Genomic DNA, 21,699 nt, shown 5'->3' on the forward strand with positions numbered 1-21,699 from the left:
TCTAGATTTAAAATAATTTGTGCCCTCTCTTCTGGAGGAATACATTAGACATGTGACTCATTCCTTTAGGAGAATAAGGATGTCGGTCGGCATTTAGCAAGTTCATAACCACCAACACACTCGGCTTTCACCATCCTCCCTCCCTGTTCCTTCTCACTCCAACAGTCCCTTGGGAAAGAGGAGTGAAGCAAATGTCCCACATGCCTGCCCTTTCTTCTTGCCTGACTGTCATGTGATGCATATACCCCATATTTGCAATGCCCTCTTCCTCCTGAGTCCCAGCAGGGTTTATTGCTAACTTGTCCCTCAGCAAAGAGTAGAGATTTCACAGATCTGTATGAGAAAGGAAGTGGGGGAAGGGAGTCAAAGGAACCCAGAGGAGAAAGGGCAGAGAAAGCAGACACATACCAGTCTTCGAGACATTGGGGTCTTGTCATCCTCAGGAAGATGCTGCTCCAGGGCCAAGACGATGCAGTTGGCAATGATGGTGGCCAGGATCATGTACTCAAATGGCGTGAAACAGAGGTGTTAAGGACCAAGTTCATGTAAGGAGGGATCCAGCCTCTAATATGGCTGTGAATATACACATACAAACTCCTTCTGCTGATCCTTGCAGTATGAATGATTTGCACTAGCAAGCAGGCAGGCAGGATAGTATATGACCCTTTGCATAAGAGGCATTATCATTTAGGACTGGTCCGTGAAAATGAAGCGTTTTCTTTAAGAAAAGGAAGCAGGCAGGAAATATTAGAGTTAGGCATATGTCAGATAATCCAATCACTGAGTGAAATAAAACATAAATCCAGGAACGAAACAGGGCTTCAAATTGATGAAGAAGAAAAAAGCAAGAATCCTGTTCTTCTCATGCTTCAGGTGCCTGGGTAGAAGAGCCAGCTTTGGCCTCAATAAAGACCAAGCTGTGGCTATCTGCTACCCTTTCAGAATTGCATCTAGTGTCACCCTTCTCTCCAGAACCTCTGATCAACTGAGGGAAAGAAGAATCCAGAATCCCTGGAAAGGAAACCATCTTCTACCCCATGTGAGCTCCCTTCTGTTGTAATATCTGACACAGAACACACATCCTGACACCAAAAGAAGCAATGCTCCCTTCTTATTCTCTTCTAAGATTCTGCATTTATAGGTAACAGAAAAGCATAGCATGGGTTGGAATCTCCCATGGCAAAGTACAGGCTCTAGAAACCAAACTGTAAATCCAGTGAGTAAAGCTTTCCCCTGCTGTTTTTGTAAAGACTGGTGAGGAATTCTCTACCTTTTTGAAAAAACAAAAACAAAAACAAAAACATCATGATTCAAAGTAGGCTCCCTGACTCCTGAAGCAAGGCTTTGCTGCAAGCTCAAGGAGAGGTGGGGCCATGGCTAGAAAAGACAAACACCAGCTCCCTCCCAGGGCCCAGTCATCCTGCAGGCTGGGATTTCATTCTGTAATTACTGTTATGACAAACACGAGCCAGATGTGTCACTAGTCTTGCAGTTCAACCTATTCTCTGGCAAATTCCACAACTCAGGGTTGGGGGAGAAAGGTAGTCTATTTCACAAAGAGGGAAGGACAGAGACCATTCTCCTGTCATCCCCATAGAGCAAGGTTGCCAGTATAGGACACAGGGCCTAAACACCTCTTTAGTAGTACAGAACGGTGATCACCCCAACATACCCCAAGGCCCCTCTTCCCATTTCCACTGTAACCCTGTGTTAATGGCATCAAATAAGTATCTAGGGATCTCTGGAGAGTGGCAAGCAGTGGCCAAGCATGCACAGAGACATCAATAGCCCTCCAGTTGCTCTAGTCTTGGGCCAGCACAGGAGGAGGTGACTTTTCTAGTCCACTGCATTTGGTAGTACCATCTCATCCCCACCACCACCATTTCCACGGATCCCTGAGTCACAGGCATTCTCCCACAGCTGGCAGTCCTTCCTTCCCACACATCTCCAGTTCACACACAGCATCCCCAACCCAGAAATTCTCTGCTTCCTCATGCTCAGCCACCTGATCTAGAAAATGGATGAGCCTCATTGGACTTCCAAATGGACTTCTGCCCCAGATTCTATTATGCTTCCTGAAGTCCTCACAGCTGAAGGGAAGCCACTGCATGGGAGCCCATAAGGACTCTTATGCTTTCTGCTTCAAACTCTGGAAGCTAAGGGCAACCTCTGGGATCTACACTGGCACGCACATCCCCTATCTTAGGACAAGTCCCCACCCAACTCACACCCTGGCAAGGCCACCAGAACACAAGGATCAGAAGTAGTATGCTTCTGTCATATCACTGGCTCTAATCTAGAGCTTTTCACATAAAGTGGCAAAAGGCTAACCCAGGGCCCAGCATCCCACAAGATTCTGGAGCAGGCTAAACTATGCTGGGCTTGGTGCTGATACCTGGGATTCCAAGATGAATCTGTTGACAGAGAGAATCAGGCAAAAGTGGTGGCTGAGGAATTTCTGACCTTGTCTGGGAACTTGGTCTAGAAAGGAAACTGACAGTATGCCAAAGCAGCGTTGATGAATGGCTGCAGATGCTGAGGGCATCTGGGGTGCTGCCTCTACAATGTAGGTCACAAAATACTAGTGCTACAGAAAGTTGCAATCAAATAAATGAGGGAAGCCTGGGTTAAGTAAAGTTAAGTAGGTTCCTTCCCAGCAGGTCTGCTTGGAGCCTTTAATGCTACTGTACACAGTGTGTAACTGCACACACAATGGGGTGGGAAGCAGTACACAGCACACTCCAGACTTGCTTCACCAGGCAGTCCTTTGTTCAGAGCATCTCTCTTGGGATTGGCCCTCATGGGACCGTGGTTAAGAGCCCTAATTAAAACAACAACAAACACAAACAAACAAAAGCCAGGTTTTATTGGCCATCACAAGTTGAGGAGGGGCTGGTATCTCTGAGTTGAGTGACACATTTATTGACTCTTCCATGTAACACACATACACACAAACACGCATGCATGCATGCTATTAATAAAGTTGATCACAAAAGCTCACCTGGTTATTGCCCATAGTTAGAAATGCCCTGTGCAAACTCAGAAACCCACTCAGCACCTCCATGGACCCAGCACCTACCTGGGAAGAACTGGGAAAGAGCTCTTTCTCATTCAAGCTACATAAGCCTCTGCCTCTTGTGAATCCATTGGGTCTGTGGTTGTCTGAAGGGACCAATGAAACAGAAAGGCCTGGGAAACTGAGGGCAGAGGCTTTGCCTGTCCCTGGTGGCCAACCCTTTGCTTGGGAATAGTGTGTATCTAATGATTGGTATTTAATGAATAAGGGACTAATCAAAACATAGATGGCACAGGCACACCAGAGCCTGGGTTATCATTATAAAAAGACATCCTACATTCTCTCTACACAGTATCCCCATCTGAACTTTTGTACTGCATACTGTGGGCATACATTATCTATCAAAAACGAAAAAGAGCCAGTATGCACAGACATTCTCTTTAATGTTAAGAGAGAGGGAAGGGGGTGGGGCCCGGCTTTGCTAGAAGGATAATGAGTTTTCTCTGAGTAATAGGGTTATTTTCATTTTTCTCTTTACTCCTTTATCCATTGCCTGACTGTTATAATGAGCACGTATTAACTTATAATCATAAAATCAATTAAAGCTATATGTATTCGAGGGAGAAAGAAAATCAAGCCAATGCCAAAATCCACCACCATCCTGAGTATAAAGAAAGACGGTTATGGAAGCCTGCGCAAGATCCAGGGAAGATCAAATGCTCCCGAACAAAGGCCTAGACCGAGTCAAAGAAGAACATGACCATAAAAGAGCTTCAGGCCTGCAAAGGAGCTTCCCCTCTCTCTCACTGTCTGCTCACTAGGGGCCTCACTTCGTAAACTTCCCTGGCAACCTTCCCAAACACCCCTTCGTTGCTCACTCACTCCAAGCCGTTAATGAGGACTAGAGTGTCTGCGGCTCTCCCTTTCCCTTCCCTGTCTAACTGCTTCAAGACAATCATTAGGGAAATGATAAAAATAGGTTCGTTTATTGATTTATCCCTTTTACCCAATGCTCCTTCCTTCAACCAGTTGACTCGTTTCCTTAGCAACACAGCTAATTTGAGCAGCATGGCTCGGCCCGCACACCTGCCATTTGTTTAGTTCCTTCTTTAGCAGAGAAAGCTAGGGCAAGACAGAGGGTGGACCTAGTGCTGCTATGGTGCTGGCTCTGATTGCCAACAGAGCCCTAGGACAGGGTTGCGCGCCTTGCATTGCCTTGTAAGCAGAGCTTCTCTCATCTGAGCCAGCCTCTCGCTTTCACAACTGCAGGCACAGGCCTGGGGAAGACTCAGGCTGCAGGAAGCAAATGGAAGTGGGGGGGGGGGGGTGTCTTACAGAAATATACAGCCCTATCTGTGGGGTGTTCTGAGACCCCTCTGCTCTCAGCTGTCCCTTCCCAGAGCCTTTATCACCATGCATAAAGCAAATGAATATGATCTGAGGGCCACCAGGGACAGGCAGGTTGACAGAACACGATGTTCTCTTTGAGTTCCAGGCCTAATGGAGAAGATACTTATGTAGGAACAAGAATGTGACCACTCTGGCAGTTGTCAGAACTCAGGAGACTCTCACCAAGTGCTCACTGGCTCCCAGGAGATAGATCTCAACCTCCATTAGCCATCCCTATCTATCTCTAGCCTCAGACCCAGGACAACTAACTGCCTTCAAGAAGGTCTGAATCCTCTTCCCGCCTCAGCCTTCTTGTTAAGGGATATGCGATTTGAAGAGATATAGTCAGACAACGACTTTGATGCCATTGCATATGTTACCACTCCTCAGCTGCACATAAATGTAATATGTGATTATTAACTCAAGGGCAGTAGCTGGGAAAGAGTCTGTCTATTGTGTGACTCTGTCAGAAGCTCTGTTCCAAAGAGACACTGTCAAGTAATAAATAGTAAGACACAGCTCTTCAAGGGCTATATGACTGGGAAAAAAATCAGGATCTTGTGTTGGACATAGACAGCGAAGGAGAGAATGAAACTTGGAAATGAGAAACAGGAGTCAGGGCTTTCATTGCAAAAGTTGCTCCAGTACCGTGCTCAAAGGGAAGGCCACCACCATCCACTTCCATAGAAGAAACTAGAAAGACAAAAGGACCAGCACCCAAAACAACAGGTGAACACAAGGCCCTAAACAGATCACAGGTCACTTTTATTACCCTACTAAATCAATTCTTAAGTGTCTGCTGCTGCTCGAGGCTTTGGGGAGAGCATCTGTCTGTGGTCACAGCCTCCAGGAGGGGGCTGGCTGGCTGCAGCTATGATCTAACACCGAAGACATCTACCCCAGTAAAGATTTTAAAAGAAAATTATGGTAATGGGCCTCCGGGAAGAAAGCAAAGACAGTTGGCCCAGCACCTCCTGGGAATATGGAGAGCTCTTCCAAACAGCAGTCCCCAGAGGAGGATTTATGAAGCTGATGGCTCTGATGCAATCTCTTCCAGTGATTAGAAGGGACATTAATCACACCCAGGGCCAGAGCTAAGAACAGGAGGGGTTGAACCACCACAGAGGTCCGGCTCTGGCTCCAGCTCCAGCAGATCCTGATGGAGACACAGTGAGCTCATGCAAGTGAGATGGCATCCACTCTGCCTGAGGCCACAGAGAAAAACACATCTGTCTGGCAGCGATGAATAATAGCAAAGAGGCTGGACCTGTGCCAAAACAACTGGCATAGCCATCATTGTGGCCATTGTGTCAACAGACTGTGTTTTCATCCCTACCCTTTCCCAAACAATGTCCCTCCAGGACTCTCTACTGCCTAACCTGTCTACACACGCCCTTCAGTCTGAAAGGAAAATTCACACCTGTTAGAGAAGCCCTGTACCCAATGACTTCATGGAAGGGGGTGGGGGACATCTTACCACTTCCTTTCCTGATCACTGTGGGAGTGGGGGCACAGGGGGCACATGGGAGATAAAAGGATAGAACTTCAACATGGCTTTCTAACACTCTAAGTGCTTATTCCTCTGGTCAGACTAGCAAGATGGAACAGCTCAAAGGAAGTGAGAACCAAAGTTTCCTGGAAAGAAACTGTGCCTTACTCTGAGCCTTTTGCAAGGCTAATCAAGTAATTAGAACTCTGATGGCTGTGGAGAGGCTAGAATGTCACCAGTCTGCCTCCTAAGTATAATCCATCCTGGGTTATTAGCAGTCCTTGTGACTATCAGATAAAAACCTTTTAGAATGGTTTGACACAGCAGGGCACTAACTTCCAGCAACACAAAAGCTGCAAATGTCATCAGATACTATAATGAATCAACATACAGACCGTCCTCACATCTGGAATTAGTCGTGTGCTCAGCTCCATTTCCCCATTTCTTCAAGCTGTGCTTTTGGGTTCTGTCTGTGTCCTGAGCAGATGAGTTCAGGCTGGGCCCTCTCAGAGCAGAAGAACTAACACCCTGTGCTTCTCTATGTGCGTTACCAGTGCACAGCTCTGACGGCAAATGTGAAACTCCAAGCACATTCCTCTTCCCTTCCCAACAGCAGGAAAACTGTTCTAGAAGAAGTAGAACATGAAACAGAAGTTCCTAAGTACTCCATGCTGTCCTGCTTCACAATCTCATTGTTATCCTCTGAGCAGTTTTTCTCACCTCCCTGTCTTGTCTTAAGAGAGAGAGGGTGGGGGAGAGGGATAGAAATCAAACCCCTCTTCTTTTTAGAAACAAAGCAAAACAAAACAAAATGATATATCATGTGACTTCCAGCCTTAACATCAGTCTTTTAAGTTTGGTTTCCATGGTGGTGGGATGCAACCCACCATCACCATGACAACTGCTTCTTTTCCAATCCCCATCTGACTGGCAACCCTGAACATTCATGCACCTCTCTTTCAACCCACCCTACCCCTGTCAAAAAATGAAAATGCCATCACCCCTGCTCCTAACAACCTCAAACCTAGTGGATGGATGGCAAGGAAGGCATCAGTGAGAACTCAGCACGGAGGCTGAGGGGCCCTCGGGAGGCCTTCTGCCCCCCCCCCCCCCCCCCGAGGTCAGTCAAGATGCACTACTAGGCAGGTCAGTGAACTCAGTTACTCAGACAAACTATCCTTAGTGTTACTCTCTTGTCAGCTGTGAAACTATGTCTCACCTCTTGTGGCTTCTAGATCAAAGTACTCTGTCTGACTTCCAAGACCCTGTTTCCTACACAAATCCATGGAAAGGAAGGTCACATTGTTGCTACTTTGGAGAGACAGAGGGACAGATGATAGGTGGCAGACAGTTCAAGACCTATTTGTACCACATAACTGCCAGGGAGTGGCAATACTTCTGAAAAGGAAGACTGCCCTGCCCTCCCTGTTCTGCTACTCACGCCCATTCCAGTGGCCATCACCTGGAGGAGTCCTAAGAAATTCATTTGTTATGTGTCTGAATGGATCTTGGACTAAAAACAGTTGTCATTCCACATGTGGTTTTGGTGATCAAGTGACAAATGACTGAATGAAGAGGTACACGCTAAAAGCCTCAAATAAAAAACAAAACAGCATTGGGGAAATTACTTGTTTCAGAAACCAGAATTAGTGTTTTGATGTCACTCTGACAAATTTGGTTCCATCAAGAGTTCTGGCAGCGACTTGTACTTTAAGGGGGAAAAACATGAGCTGCAATGAACAGCCACACCCCACGCTGTTCCCTACTTCATAGACTCACACATCACAAAGCAGGCATCAAATGCTGCTGAGAACACATCAGGCAAGAAAATGAAGTAGTTTTTGTTAAAGAGATGGTTGCTCCGAGAATTTTTGTTTTGAAAACTCTGCAACTGTAGCCATGTTCAAAGACACCACTCAGCGTAGAAACCAGATGAGAATGCGTTGCAGAACCAATACTCAGCTTGCAAAGGAAGGACCTGACAGATAACATAGTTGCTATCGAACATCCAAAGGCCACCTTGAAATAGATAAATCTGATATCTCTTTTAAAGTTATTCTAAAGACTAAGATACCCTCTCTCCCAAGGGCAGATCTGAGAGAATACAGAATATACAGAATTTAGATCTGCTACTGTCTATAAGAAAACAGATTATTTTTGAGAGGTAAATCAAATGCCATGCTAATAAATACCATCAGGGAGAAAGCCCTCATGTATAGCACTTGCAAATGCTAGACTGTCAGTATCATCCTTCTGACCAGTTTTGAGCTACCAATTTACATCAGAGATTGTGAAACATATACAAAAGACACTCAAGAGTATGGAGAGGCCAGTCTCAGCATATGGTTTACTGTAAGTCCCATGTTCCTAGAAGATTGTTAAGAATGTTCAGGGATTCCTCCATTTGATGGGCATTATGCTAAGTCAACCTTCATCGGCTTAGTAGTTACTAACCAAGAGGAATCAAGGTTAAGAAGTCTTCAGCTGGGTACTCAAGGGCCTGCTGGGTGAACTGAAGGCCTGAGGGTTCTGTTCCTCAGACTAAGATTTCTAGACCTGTCTTCAGGAAGTCTTAGATCAGACAAAAGTCTGCCTGAAGAAGCCGTAAGTGAATGGTTTTGCCAACCCAATGCCCCTTAGAATTAATTAGTTTATTATCTTAGGCTGAATTCCAGAGTGCCCAGGAACTCCAGCTCTTTCACAACAGCCTGCAAGGGAAGTGAGAAGAATCTACCCGTGATCAAAATACATACATAAGAAACAGAAACAGCTGGGTATGGTAGTACACACTGAAACCCACCATGCCCTTGAGGCTCAAGCAAGAGTATCTTGAGTTCTAGGTCAGCCTGGAATACAGAGAAAACACAGATCTCACAAAATAGGGTAGGAGAGAGGAAGGGGGAGTAGATAAATGAAGAAGGGAGAGGGAGGAAGATGGGTAAATGGATTAGATAGAAGACCCATCTCTCTAGAAGATAAGTGGATCTCTGGCTCAACTGAACTACCGAATCACTAGAGACACCTTCAAAAGTTAAAAGTGTTGTATCCCATCTCCAGATATTTTAATATGCCTTGGCTACTGTTGAGGCATCAGCATTTCTAGATACCTGCAGACTTGTCCTCATGTTCAGTCAAGGAGAAACTCATGGTTTCCATACTAGAGGCCAGTAGTGTCCTCAAACCAGACAGACCCACTGACAATTACAGAAACTGAGATTCCAAAGGCAAACAAGGAACAGCCAAAGGGAACACCAGAGTTCTAACTATCTAGCACACCGTTCATCTATGACATGGATACAAAGACTGAAAGAACAAGAACAAGAACTCCTCTGGATTGTCATCTTCGTGCCCTCCAAAGTCTTGGGAAGTTTTCATCAGAATAATCAAATATCAATACCCTAGGTTCCTTGCTTGAAGGGATAAAGTAAAAAGGAAGGAAAGATGGAAGGAAGGAAGGAAGGAAGGAAGGAAGGAAGGAAGGAAGGAAGGAAGGAAGGACTTCATCTTAGAATTTTTGCTTATGTCTTTCATAGAACTATCCTTAAAGAGCATTTATTATCTTTTAAAGTGGGGTCTGGAGAATTTACCTTTCCCTAGGCCACTGAAAAGCCAGAAACTATTCTGAGAGGACTGCCTGCCTGAGCATCCACCCACTCTCCCACCTGCTGCAACCTAGTGTTGGTTTTCTGTTTAGTGGAAGCACCTAATGGGTCCTGTCCTACTGCTTCATCTCATGTATGGTTCTCCAACATCATTTTTGGGGGAAAGAGAGCATTAGCCAATGATATGAATCCTTTAGTTCATCATCACAGTATTTGCACCAGACGACCTCACCTATATGAATTAGCCTCCTCTTATCCACTTGCACTTTTTGTGACTTAATTCCTTTTTTTATTGATCTTGATCCTTATATACACTCTTCCAGATCGCCCCAAAGCACCAAACCCACACACTTACTAACAGAAAAAGAAGGAAGCCTTGGAAGATGAAGGAGCTGGAGAGGAGAGGACTGAGTAGAGACGGATTGCAAAGGAAAGAGTAGAGAAAAAGGGATCAAAAAAGTTGTTGGTCAGGTGTTTTTAAAACAAAATCCCAGTCCTTCCAGTTTTACTCAATGAAGACTTGGGAGCCAAATGCTGGTGTGAAAACCTACCAGCCCAAAGAGACAGAAGAAGCACCAGCTGACCGTCATACTTCATAGACATACTTCACAGAAGTATGGTAAAAGCTCCTCCCCCTCCTGGTACTGCCTTAAAAACCCTCCGAACTGAATGCCCCTCCTTTCTCCTCCCTGGGCATCTCTCTCTCTGTCCTCCTGGGCTCCTCTCACTCTCTATGCCTTTTCTCTATGTTCACTCCCCATCAACTGGGTGTTTGCTTGCTCCACCTCTTGACTTATAATTGACTATATTTAATCTTGTTTACAATAAACAGAACACTCCAGGATTAAAGGTATGTGTTAGGGCTGAGCCACACCACAACTAGAAACAGGTTTCTTCCAGTATTCACTCTCACAGTGTGATCAAATACCCTGCAGCACTCTTGGATTAAAGGTGTGTGCTAAGCCTGAGCCACACCACAACTAGCAATAGGTTTTTCTAGTATACAGTCTTGAGGTCCACAGCATGTTCTAGCCCACACACAGTCAGTTATTACCTTGTGCTAAGTCCCTTGAGGCCTTCGACTTTCTATTTTCCTACAGATAACTAAGGGTCCAATCAGAATTTCTCCTAGAATCTTGTAATTCTAATGCTCTATTATTCTGTGTTGTTATTGGGAAAGCAAGTAGGAGAGATAAAAATGACCATCCATTATTACAAAAAAAGTTGCTTTAGGTGAAGCTACAAATGAAAAAAGAAAATTATTGGTATCATTCATATTGGAAATCCTGGCATAGCAGGACCTATTTAAAGTGTCAGATGTCCATAGAAATTTTCTATATATTCAATGATCAGAAACCCACGACCAGTGTGGTTGACTGGATACTTGTAGCAATAGAGAGAACTGGCCTGAGTGTGAACATAAGACTGTTTTCCTCAAAACTCTACAAGCTTTTCCTTCATTCTTTCAAGATAACTCTCTTCTTCAGCCTTCATGTCCCAGTTTTTAAAAAAAAAAAATCCAAAAGCAGAGACATTCAATGAGTAAAAGTTCAAGGAGAGGTCATAAAAGCTACCACCTCCACAACTCAATCCCACTCGGGTACCCTGGAGCAGAGAGGACTAAGGGAGGTTTTTGGAGCACTGAAAACATGAAAACCCCACAGACTTTCACATCACGGTGAAAGGAAAATTGACATCTGCAAACCAACGCTTCTGGGCAAAGCAATGGAGTTCATGTAACCAAAGGGATCAGGAAAAAATGAGAATAGTCAAAGATCTAAGATCCCAACCCAAACTTGCATCCCAGTGACACAAACCAAGATGTCCCAGGCCCATTTCATAGTGCCTAAGAGAGCTTTGCTCTTCTCTGACTCAGTTAGTCGTCCTTCTCTCATCTATGGGTTTAGCCTCATACCCAGTGGGTACCACAAATACACACAAGCAGTTCACAGTGCTAGTCCAAGGAGAGATTTCATTAGAGAAGGCTAGCTTTTCAGTCTTCTGCCAAGATAGTGAGGGACCAGCAAGCACAGCTGGTAAAACCACAGCTGTCTGTGACCTTGCCCCAGGTGACTGTAAAGAACAATGAGTTAAATCCAAGTAGGTCTCAAAAACACACTATAGAGTGACCATTAAACAATAAGCACTTGTTAAAGCTTAGTTTTTCTCTGTCTGTTCCTGAGAGCTTATCATCCTGGCAGATAGTCTTTATAGAACGCTGATAAAATCATACAATAGAAATAAAGAAAGCTAAAAGAAAAAAAGAGAAATGGTCTACCTTACTGAGAATATTATTCTCAACAAAGCTCCTTTCAGGCAGAGTATGCAAACTTCTAGATAATTATAACATCCTAGAATCTGTTCCTGTGCTTTGTTACCTGAGTTTGCCCATTGACATTTGTGATGAAAATGAGCCCCTGGCCTGTGCATTCAATGGTGTCATTTTCTACCCTCTAACTGTCACCAGACAGATTGTCCCGAGGTGCAACAGAACTTGAAGAGGGGTAATCATTTCAAAAGTAAATGCTTGCACACATTACCCTGTATAAGGGAGGGCCATCTTGTGAAACTGTCCAGATCGTCTGCACTTGCACAGGCCCATATTCCGCAGACCAGCCCCCCTCCCTGTGTTGCCACATCCACCCATTCACTCCACCTCCAGATAAGCCCACGCCCTTCAACTGCTCCTCTATCAACAGACCAGAAGAACACATGCACCTCAGCGCGTCCATATGGCTCCGTTATTTCACAAACACTCATTTCCATGCAAATACAATCCAAAGTTAGCAGAGTAGAGAGACAGTTCCTCTAACTTTTTTTTCTACCCACTCCATAACTGCTTCAGAGACTTCAGTCTGGTCTCCAGGAGCTAAGTGGTCCATCCTTAATCCTACAGGCTCACACATGTCAGTATCTGGTTTCCACCAGTAGAATACCCTCCAGGATACACAGAGCTCATAGGACACACTTCCAAAGGTTCGGTTTCCTGACCCACACACAGCTCTCCAATCTTTTCAGAAGCCTCATCCTCAGTTCACAGAAACTCATCTCAACTCTCTTTGCTGAGAGAACACAAAAACCTTGCAAGTCCAAGGAGCCTAACTGACAAGAAAGAGTTTACTAGAAGGCTGGTAACCCCCAAGAATGTGCCAGGTGGCCAAGGTAGAACTGTCATTCCCAGGGACCCTTCCATATGCCTCCAGCTGGGCCATTCAAAATCTCTGGCTACCAATTTTATATAAGTGAAAACAGAATCCAGTGCATTTGGCTAAGGCTGTTGATGGTTTTGAACACCTGACCTGCTTTCATCGGAAACTTGCAGAAAAATTCTCCCCCATTATTGCGCCTCGAGACTTTTCGCATCGTAAATCTGAACGAGTCCTGGGAGAAAATATTGGTGCAAAATCATCATTTGAAAAATATACAAATGAGGACCCGTTTTGATGTAAATGCTTTCAATTTTTTTTTAATGTAAACTCAATAAATGAAAGAAAGCAGGAAGAAAACTTTTCATGTACCACTATCAGCTGCAGCAGTTAAAAACACTAAAGTCCAATGAGGCCTCCAGCTCTTGCTCGGTGTGTCATAGTAAACAAATGAGTAAACCTCTCCATGCCTTTTCCCCTGACTGTGGGAAGCAGAAAATGTAAGAGATCACCTCTGCATGTGCTCACGAGGAATGGTTTCAACAGGTGCTTTCCATGGGGAGCACTAAGCACAGTACTCTAGCAAACAGTAAGTGCTTAATAAATGTTGCACTTTTATGAACTGTATCACTGGTAGCACTTGTACTAATATCTGACATGTTTGCAGAGGGCTTTCATCCTCAGTAGCCGGTGCTAGCCCTCAAACAGTCCTGCAAGTTAGCCTGGCAGGGGATATGAGTTCTGCCTCCTCATAGCTGAGGTGTGAGACCCCAAGGTTCAGGTATGCGAAGAGGCCTACACAGAGGTCACGTGAACTCTATCTGGAAAAACTCCAGCTAGAAATCTGCTAAAAGTCAGGAGAAAGCGAGACAATACGGTTAGAATGGGGAAACTTGGCTGCAGGTATTTAATACTGAATCATCCATAATTAACTACATATTAACAACTAAGAGTCATTCACGGATTACTTCGTGCCCATCACTAAGCTATGTATTTTTTATGTGCTGTCTTGCCTGAATGCCACAAAAAAAAAATCGAACACAATTTGCCATATAGCTTCAATCACTATTTCCAGTTTGTGTCTCAAGACAGAGCGGAGTTAAGCAGGTTGCCACAGTGTACAGCTAGGAAGCAGCAAAGGTGTAATTGAGACTTGAAGCTGTAAGCCACACCCTTAACATTGATGTACTCTCCAGCTTTGAACAAGAGACTGGTGGTCCCTACACTCTACAGTGTAGGCGGTAGACTCAATGATGCCCGTAGCCTCTCAACTCCTGGGAGTTTTATCATCTAGTAAAAAAATAAACTATCATCTGAGACTCTGAAAGCAGTACCTAAAGTGGACTTTAGAAAAGGCATGATGCTGCATCCTAGCTTAAAATAGACACGAAATAGTCATGCAAGCATGTATTGATTCCAGTGAAGCATATGACAGTGATATCTCCCACAGTACTTTTACAGACAAAATAAAGAAGTGTTGGTTGGCTTGAGAACAGTTCAAAAGATTTGAGAAAAGCCAAGCAGTCAAGGAGTACGTACTAACACATCGAAGAGACGAGTAAGGGAGTCCCCAGTTCTAACCATGTTCTTATTAGTTTTTTGACTCAACTCTAAGAGCACTTGCCTATCAAACCTGCAGATGACGCAGAGTGGGTGGAGGTCCCGTGCAGAGACTATGACGGATGTGTGACCAAAGCAGCAGTTACTGCTGGAGTCCCAGCCCCTGGAGTCAAGCTTGCTGGGGTTGAACTTGAAAAGGTAACTTAACCTTCTTTACCTTCAGCTTTCCCCTGTGTAAGATGCTGACAATGATACTCGCCTTGTGGCTCTTGGTTTGTTTAAATGAAGAAAGGCTGGGATTTGGTGGCCATACATAGATAGTAGCTTTCCTTTCCGCTTGAAAAGATCCCCATAGGATGGATAGCAACATCAGAAACAAACAAGGAGATAAAACAAACCCAAAACAAATCAGGGCCCAAATCTCAACCTAAAGATCAAACTGAGGATAAAGCTAGAGGCACAATTCTATCATCTCCTAATGTGAAAAGATCAGAAGTTTCGTTGACAACAACCACAAGTCAGAAATCTAAGGCTACTTCTCATTTCAAAAGAATATTCACTGAAACAAATATGCTTATATTGTTCTATATCCTGGGAATTTAAAAAGCAGTCATGGGAAAGTGGCTCTTCCTCTTGCTTGTATTTTCAACCAATACAAAAGTTATATGGGAAGAATGGGAAGAAGTGTTAGGGAAGACATAGTACACGAGGTGGCTCAGTGGGAACCCATAGGAAGGGCTTGGTCTTATTCTCCTCAAGAGCAATCAAAGATGGTGTCAACGAGAAAATTACCTCTAAGGACAGTCCTAGAGCTAGACAGACAGAGTAGCCAGTGTAAAGTCTGGAGGCCTTTGCTGTCACTGGGCTGGCTAGAACAGGAGCTAGGATGGAAACGGTGCCAGTTACAGTGAGCCCTGAGATACCCTGCACACGAAGCCAAGGAAGCTCAATTACAAAGTTAATAAACATCAGCCCCCAGAGGAAACAGCTTTCTGGCTTATCTGCCCCTGCCACTAGCCACGTGTAGATATTTAAATCTAAATTAACTGAGATCAGATAAAATTTAAGGATAATACAAATCAAAACATAACCGCCATCGAAAGGAGTTCTTGTCTATAATGGTGTACAGAACCACAAGGACATTAAGTAAATATGTGGACCAGATCGGCATTTCCTTATACAGCAGAAACCAAAAGGACTAATAAAACACACAGAGGCTCCACAGAATTTGATTTCTTGTTCCTAAGGGTTTTAAGTAACAAAGAGCATTTTGTCCTTGCCTGTCTAGAGATGGAGAAGGGATCTCTAATGAATTCGTGTTCTCTGAGTAGAATGTGTGTCTCATGGCAGTCTGGCAAACACTTCTCTGTGGTCCGTTCACCAAGAATTCTTATCACACTAGATGTAAGGTGTGTGGTGTGTGGTGTGTGGTGTGTGGTGTGTGGTGTGTGGTTGGGGAACAATCTTCCTAAGCACACCCAGTATCCCAGCATCCAGACATGTGGGAATTTTCTAACACAATCATTATTCTTAAATTGACCTGTGGAACCCCGATACTGAGTGCACACTTATATGTGTATTCTTTCAAGAGAATGGGAGCCACTCCCACATTAAAAACCGTGTACTAAGAAACCTAATAGTTCCAGTATGCCAATCAGTCACCTAGAGGCCATCTAGACAGCCACTCAAGTCATTTCCCACTTTAAAGTTCCACAAAATGTAGAGCTTACGCTTAAGAAAACAAAGAATATTCTCACCCCACAATAAGATCTTTAGAGTCCATCCTCCTTTGACCTGAGTTGAGAAGATGGCAGGTGAGCATGTGGAAGAACACGGAAAGAGGTTCGGGCACAAATGGCAGATACTCAGAGTCCACTTGAAGAAGGAATCACCTGACAGCTCTGGATGAGATGCCTAGTCAAAGTTCTATTCAAAATTCTAGGCAACCATGTTCAATGTTATTGTATAGAAATAATCGTGCAATGGGGTATAATATCAGCTTGCCAACTGGGAGCTCTTCAAGCAAATGCAAAGCCCACTGAGCTACCCACCCTTTGTAAATACTTAGAACCACCCCCTGCTGACGTGCTAAAGCACAACAATTACACCAGGACGCAGCTCCAATCCTGTGGTTTCTAAAGCTGAAAGGGCTGACTTTCAGAGCCATAAATACAAGTTCTCTGTCACCCACTAGAGCCAGAGAAGAGAACTTGGGATAATTTAACAAGCTGATAAGTAAAAAAAATTAGTAAATCATGGGGCTCACGAGATGGCTCAGCGGTTAAGAGCACTGCCGCTCTTCCAGAGGATCTGGGTTCAATTCCCAGAACCCACTTGGCCGCTCACTGTCTGCAACTCAGTTCCAGAGGATCCAACACCTTCATACAAACATACATGTAGGCAAAACATGAATGTACATAAAATAAAAATAAGTAATTTCAAAATTAATGAGTTGCAACAGATAACTATCTATGTGTGGATGTGGTTTATAGCTTGTGAAAGCCCAAAATACGGGGCATAGTCCATTCAGACTGTTTGAACATAACCTCAATAAACACTTGATTGACAACATTCAGAAGGCACTCCAGTAGTCTGTGTGCCTAGAGGCCAGCATTAGAAACCTCAATTGTCATTACATTATAGATTTCTGGGTGCCAATTAATAGAGTTTTCACTGAAATTTTTCAGAAAATAAACACTGCATTTTCTTTAACAGTGGGGAAGCCTGCGGTGGGTCATATAGAAATTGGGGCAATTCTAAAGAAAGCTGTGAAGTGACACTTGTCTTTTCTAACTCCCAATTCCCATGTAATGACCCCTGACTTTCTCCCAGCAGTCAGTACTCTTAGACTAACAACCACCAGAGTGCCCCCGTCCTGCAGGTCCCAGCCAGAGCAGTACTAGAGACAGCTTAATCACTTTGTTGACGCTTATTAAATCAATAGCAACATATTTAATTACAAATCATTCAATAAAAGAACGTGCAGCACTTGTCACGTGCCAGCACTGTACGGGGTGCTGGAATTAAAACGCATGAGCCCATTCCCATAAGAGCCTGTTCTCCGTCATGAGGCCAAAAAGAATAAACTCACTCTAAGTTAACAATGTCGTAAAAATAAGAGTCCGTATTCCCATCCCCAGGATCCCATCATTACTTTGGTAGAATGCTCTGGAAGCCTCAAAATGTCTGAATCCCAAAAATAAGTTTCTGCTAACAGCAGAGATTTGGGTTAGTATAGCAGAGGCAGATTTAGGCTGGATAACCTTCCTAGCTGCTCTGTTTTGCTTTGTTTTGTTTTTTCTGAGGCAGGGTTTCTCTGTGTATCCCTAGCTATCTTGAAACTTGTTCTGTAGACCAGGCCCTTCTCAAATTCAAAGAGATCAACCTGCCTCTGGCTCCCACATGCTGGCATTAAAGGCAGGAGCCACCACTGCCTGGCAGATTAGCAATTCTCATGAAGCTGTCTCTAAAGATATGTCAAACACACAGAGCTAAACTGTATGAAGGGAGCTGCGTCTCTGTAGTTTCCAAGACCACCAGTGGCAAGAACACTTGGGAACTTGTGATAAATAAGAATTCTGAGACCCCAATTCAGACTTACTGAGTCGGGAACTCCAAGAGCCCAAATCCACCCACAGAGCTGTATTCTAATAAAGCCACGCAGGTAATTCTGAGGCAAGCCGAAGTTTGGCAGCCGAGGCCTTAATGAATCCTGTAGAGTGCACACATCTGACTTCAACACAAAGGACCCAAATGAGGCATTAACCCTGATGCTGATGGAAATCACCTACTGAAAGAAATGGCAGCTGACAGAACAGTGGCAAACTAGTTCCCAACAGCACACAGCTGGAAATTGCCAGGATGTTAGTATCTGTTGAAAATTCATTTCATGCTTTTTCGACTCTGACCAGCCCCGTGAGAAAATGATCTGAAACCAGGGGAAAGTGGTACACTATCAAAAACCTTTCAGCTAATGAAACCTCCGCCCAGTTCCCAGAGCTCCTGGTCCAGGAGGCCACTCACAACTCCTCGTGTCTTGACAATAATACTATATAGTCTTTCCCCAGCAAAGCTCCATGCATGGAGCTACCCAGGCCACTTTTACAACTCCCCAGTTACCGACTTCTCTGCTACATCTCCTGATCGCGCGCCTCCCTGAAGGGCAGAAGGGCTGACAAACAAACCTAAAACCTACTTTCCAGATTCTTCAGGGATACCATTAAGGCAGGACCAATGGTGGTAATAAAGTCAAGCTCCTGAGATTACACAGCTGTGACAGAGATGGATATTCACTCTCATGAACGAAAACACCATGCCTGGCACAGGAACCGCACTGAGCCTCTCCCTTAAGCTACATAACAGGGACAGATCCCAGGAACCTGAGACTTGCATCTAACCAAGCGCTATACTTCCAAGTCTAAGTTCAGTCTCTAACACTATGGGAGGGGTTTAGGGGGAGAACAACTCCCATGAAGCAGTCACTGCTCTATTAGGGGGATAACTCAGATAAGACTTTGTGCTGCTGTGTTCTTTGGTGTGGCTTGTCTTTCCCTCTTAAGGGCACATATTCTAGCTATTCTTTGCTTTCCAGAGATATAGAGATATGAGATTCAACTGAGTTTAGGGGGGGGGGGGCGGGAGGGATCGAGACCAGAGATGGCCATTAAAGAAACATATTTAGAATACGCGAGTGAAGACGCATCTCACACACAAGAGAACACTAGATCAGATGAACCTAAAAACTTTATGCCATGCTTTCTGTCCTTGATTAAGAATGATGCTAGAGACATCACAGGGAAGCCCACACAAGTCCTCTCTGTGTCGGCTTAGAACATGGTAAGGGAAATGATGTGTAGCTCTCATATCTCTGGAACTTTTTTTTTTTTAAGGGACTGCTTTAAAAGCCATGTGGTATGCCAGTGACAATGACAATGGTGGCAGCAGCCATAGTGGGCCCCTCTGCAACACTCCACCCCAATTCCTATCTGAATTCTCACTGGGATTTAAAATGTTTACAGAAGCCTGCATCTTAGATCAGGGGCTCAACATGAAAATGCCAAGCTACCATGAGGTGTCTGAGTGACCAAAACTTAGGGACATAAATGCCTTCTTCTTAACCCTGATCTCTAAGTCAAAGGTAATCAGCTACCTATTCGTCAGGTACCCAAAAGCAACAGGGCTGAATAGGAGGCAGTCATAATACAAATGGCAAGCCAAGGCATGAAGTCCTTACTTCTCTGCTAAGGGGATATCTCAGGTAAGACTTTTGTGTGTTGCCGTTTTCTTTCCCTCTTAAAGGCATACAGTCCAGCTATTCTTTGCTTTCCAGATTAAAAGTTTGTTCTCTAAACTGCCTTTCCCCACATCACAGTCTTACCATAGACAATAGAGGAGTTAAAGGAAACAGTTGGTGTATGATACTGGTCCTTTACAAAAGACCATTGGCATATCTAAGCAGAGGCAAATGACCTTGCTTTTCTGAAAATTCCAAGAAAAAACCCACACATAATGATGAATTACTCACAAAGGCTGAGCCTAAAACTGAGAAGAAGAGCCAGACAGAAGGATGAAATGATGGGTAGAAGCCTGGGCCAGAAGAGGAAGGGAAGGCCTATCCTCTGGCTCCCTGAGTAAAAGAGGATTAACTATCTTGCATTGAGGTCTACTCCTTCCTGTCTTTGTGGTCAGTGATAGACAGATTGTGTGTATGTCCTCTGTGGGACTGGACTCTCGTGGTGGGTGATGGTGTCCTGTGAGTGCCCAGAGTGGGGAACTATGAAGAGCAACAATCCAATGGTCCAACAGGTATGATGAAGGGGTCTGCATGAGTTCTGATCTCTTAGCAAATTTGACTCCCTTTTGCTTTAAATAAGAGTACAAAGTCTGAAGGACACCAGATGTTCCTTTAAGGAGGGAGGAAAGAAACAGGTATGTGGCACCTACATCATGGACCGTAATGGCTCTGAAGAGATAAGCAGTGTTAGAAGAAGTCACTCATTCCAATCTGGATCTTTGGGGAGGAAGAAAGGCCCGTGCTCACTATTTTTTTCTTCCTCCTTTAGTTCATACTGTGTGCTGCACCTATTGAAAGAAAGGCAACAGCAGGAAAGTGGGGTAGGGGGGATAACAGGACGCAAACCAATAGCCTGAACTATCACATCCAAGATATGTTTGCTTTCATCCTTGAGTCGTTTCGTTGCCGTGAATTTGTTCATTCCTACTCACTTTCCAGGTTGTCTTCCACTTACAAATGGCACTCACTGTGATGGCCAGGCTTCCCTCACCTCATAGAAAGGACAAAACAAACAGGCAATCCTAGGAACCCCAGAAAACAAAGGTCATGCCAACCCCAGCCATGGCATCTACGGTCAATGGAAAATATGAGGACCCCACATCCTCTGCCGACAGGATTGCAGATTCCATCCTTGTTCATTCCCAGTGTCCCCAGTCAAGACTCACGATCTACTGGAGTTACATCAAACCCGAATTTCTTACCAGGCCTGCAGTTTACTATCTTGCAAGGCATGTATATTTAGAGGCAACCAGAGAAGTCAAGTATATGCCAAAATGGGAGATTTGAGAACTAACACTTCCTGTAATCCTCAGGAAAATCCTCCAAATAAATTTACAATTCACTGAACAGTTTACAAGGGGGAAATCTGTGATACGCACACATAGCCTCAGACCCATATCCAGAGTGCAGAGAAGATACTGAAATTCTTCAAAGGCTGCAAACACATTTGATCTTCCTACTTTGAACTGTTCCTTTCCACATGAAACATGTGCTTGCCTGCTGAGATGGCCAAGTAGGTGGAGGAAAAACAATCTCCCACTGCCCATCTATGATGTAGAATCTCTTAAGTCAGACACACCATTTCGTCCCTTCACCCCTGACCTGAAAAAGTGCAAACAAGAGTAGGCTATCTCACAAACTATGTCAGAGATCCCAAGTGCCTACCCACATAACTGTCCCTGAGAAAAGAACAGGCAGAATGGCAGAGAGCAGTACAGAGAGCAGCAAGTAGCTTCCAGAATAGCCAATGCCCAAGGAAGAAAGAACACTTGTTAGATCTATTAGATGAGCAAGCAAGCAAGAAAGAAATGCCATAAAATAGGATACCACATTTTAAATCAGATTAGCATTTTCAAAAAGACTACATTATCATCTGCAGAAGAGAATGTAGTGAGAAAATAAAATTATCTCCCTATGCAGATGTAGCTTCTAAGAAAAAGGAAATGCATTCAGAGGGGACTGTTGCTTTTCCACCATCTTTCATGTCAGATCCGGGTTTTATTGTAGACATTTGCCTTCAAATTAAAACTAGCCAACCCCTATTAAGAGCAAGATAAGGCTCTCCTAAGTCAGCAGGTCCTAGAAGCACAAATTAAATCACACCTTTTACTTAGCTCATCCTTTCGGATCAATAAAATTAAAATGCCTGACATGTAAGGAAAGGACCTTATCATCCTAGTTCTTTGGTGACTTTCTGGAGAGAG

At 44.2% G+C, this 21,699-nt stretch overlaps 1 protein-coding gene across 1 annotated transcript in view; it reads right to left on the reverse strand.

Moving 5' to 3' along the window:
* Nucleotides 1-21,699, reverse strand: part of Cacna1e (calcium voltage-gated channel subunit alpha1 E) — a 485,686-nt gene that overhangs the window by 304,329 nt on the left and 159,658 nt on the right. The window contains exon 4 of the mRNA XM_085842043.1: nt 409-514. Within this exon, the coding sequence (XP_085698169.1) occupies nt 409-514 (106 nt within the window). The remainder of the gene's footprint in view (nt 1-408; nt 515-21,699) is intronic.

This window comes from Mus caroli, unplaced genomic scaffold (assembly GCF_978045245.1).
Source record: "Mus caroli unplaced genomic scaffold, Mus_caroli_1 scaffold_1, whole genome shotgun sequence".
NCBI lineage: Eukaryota > Metazoa > Chordata > Mammalia > Rodentia > Muridae > Mus > Mus caroli.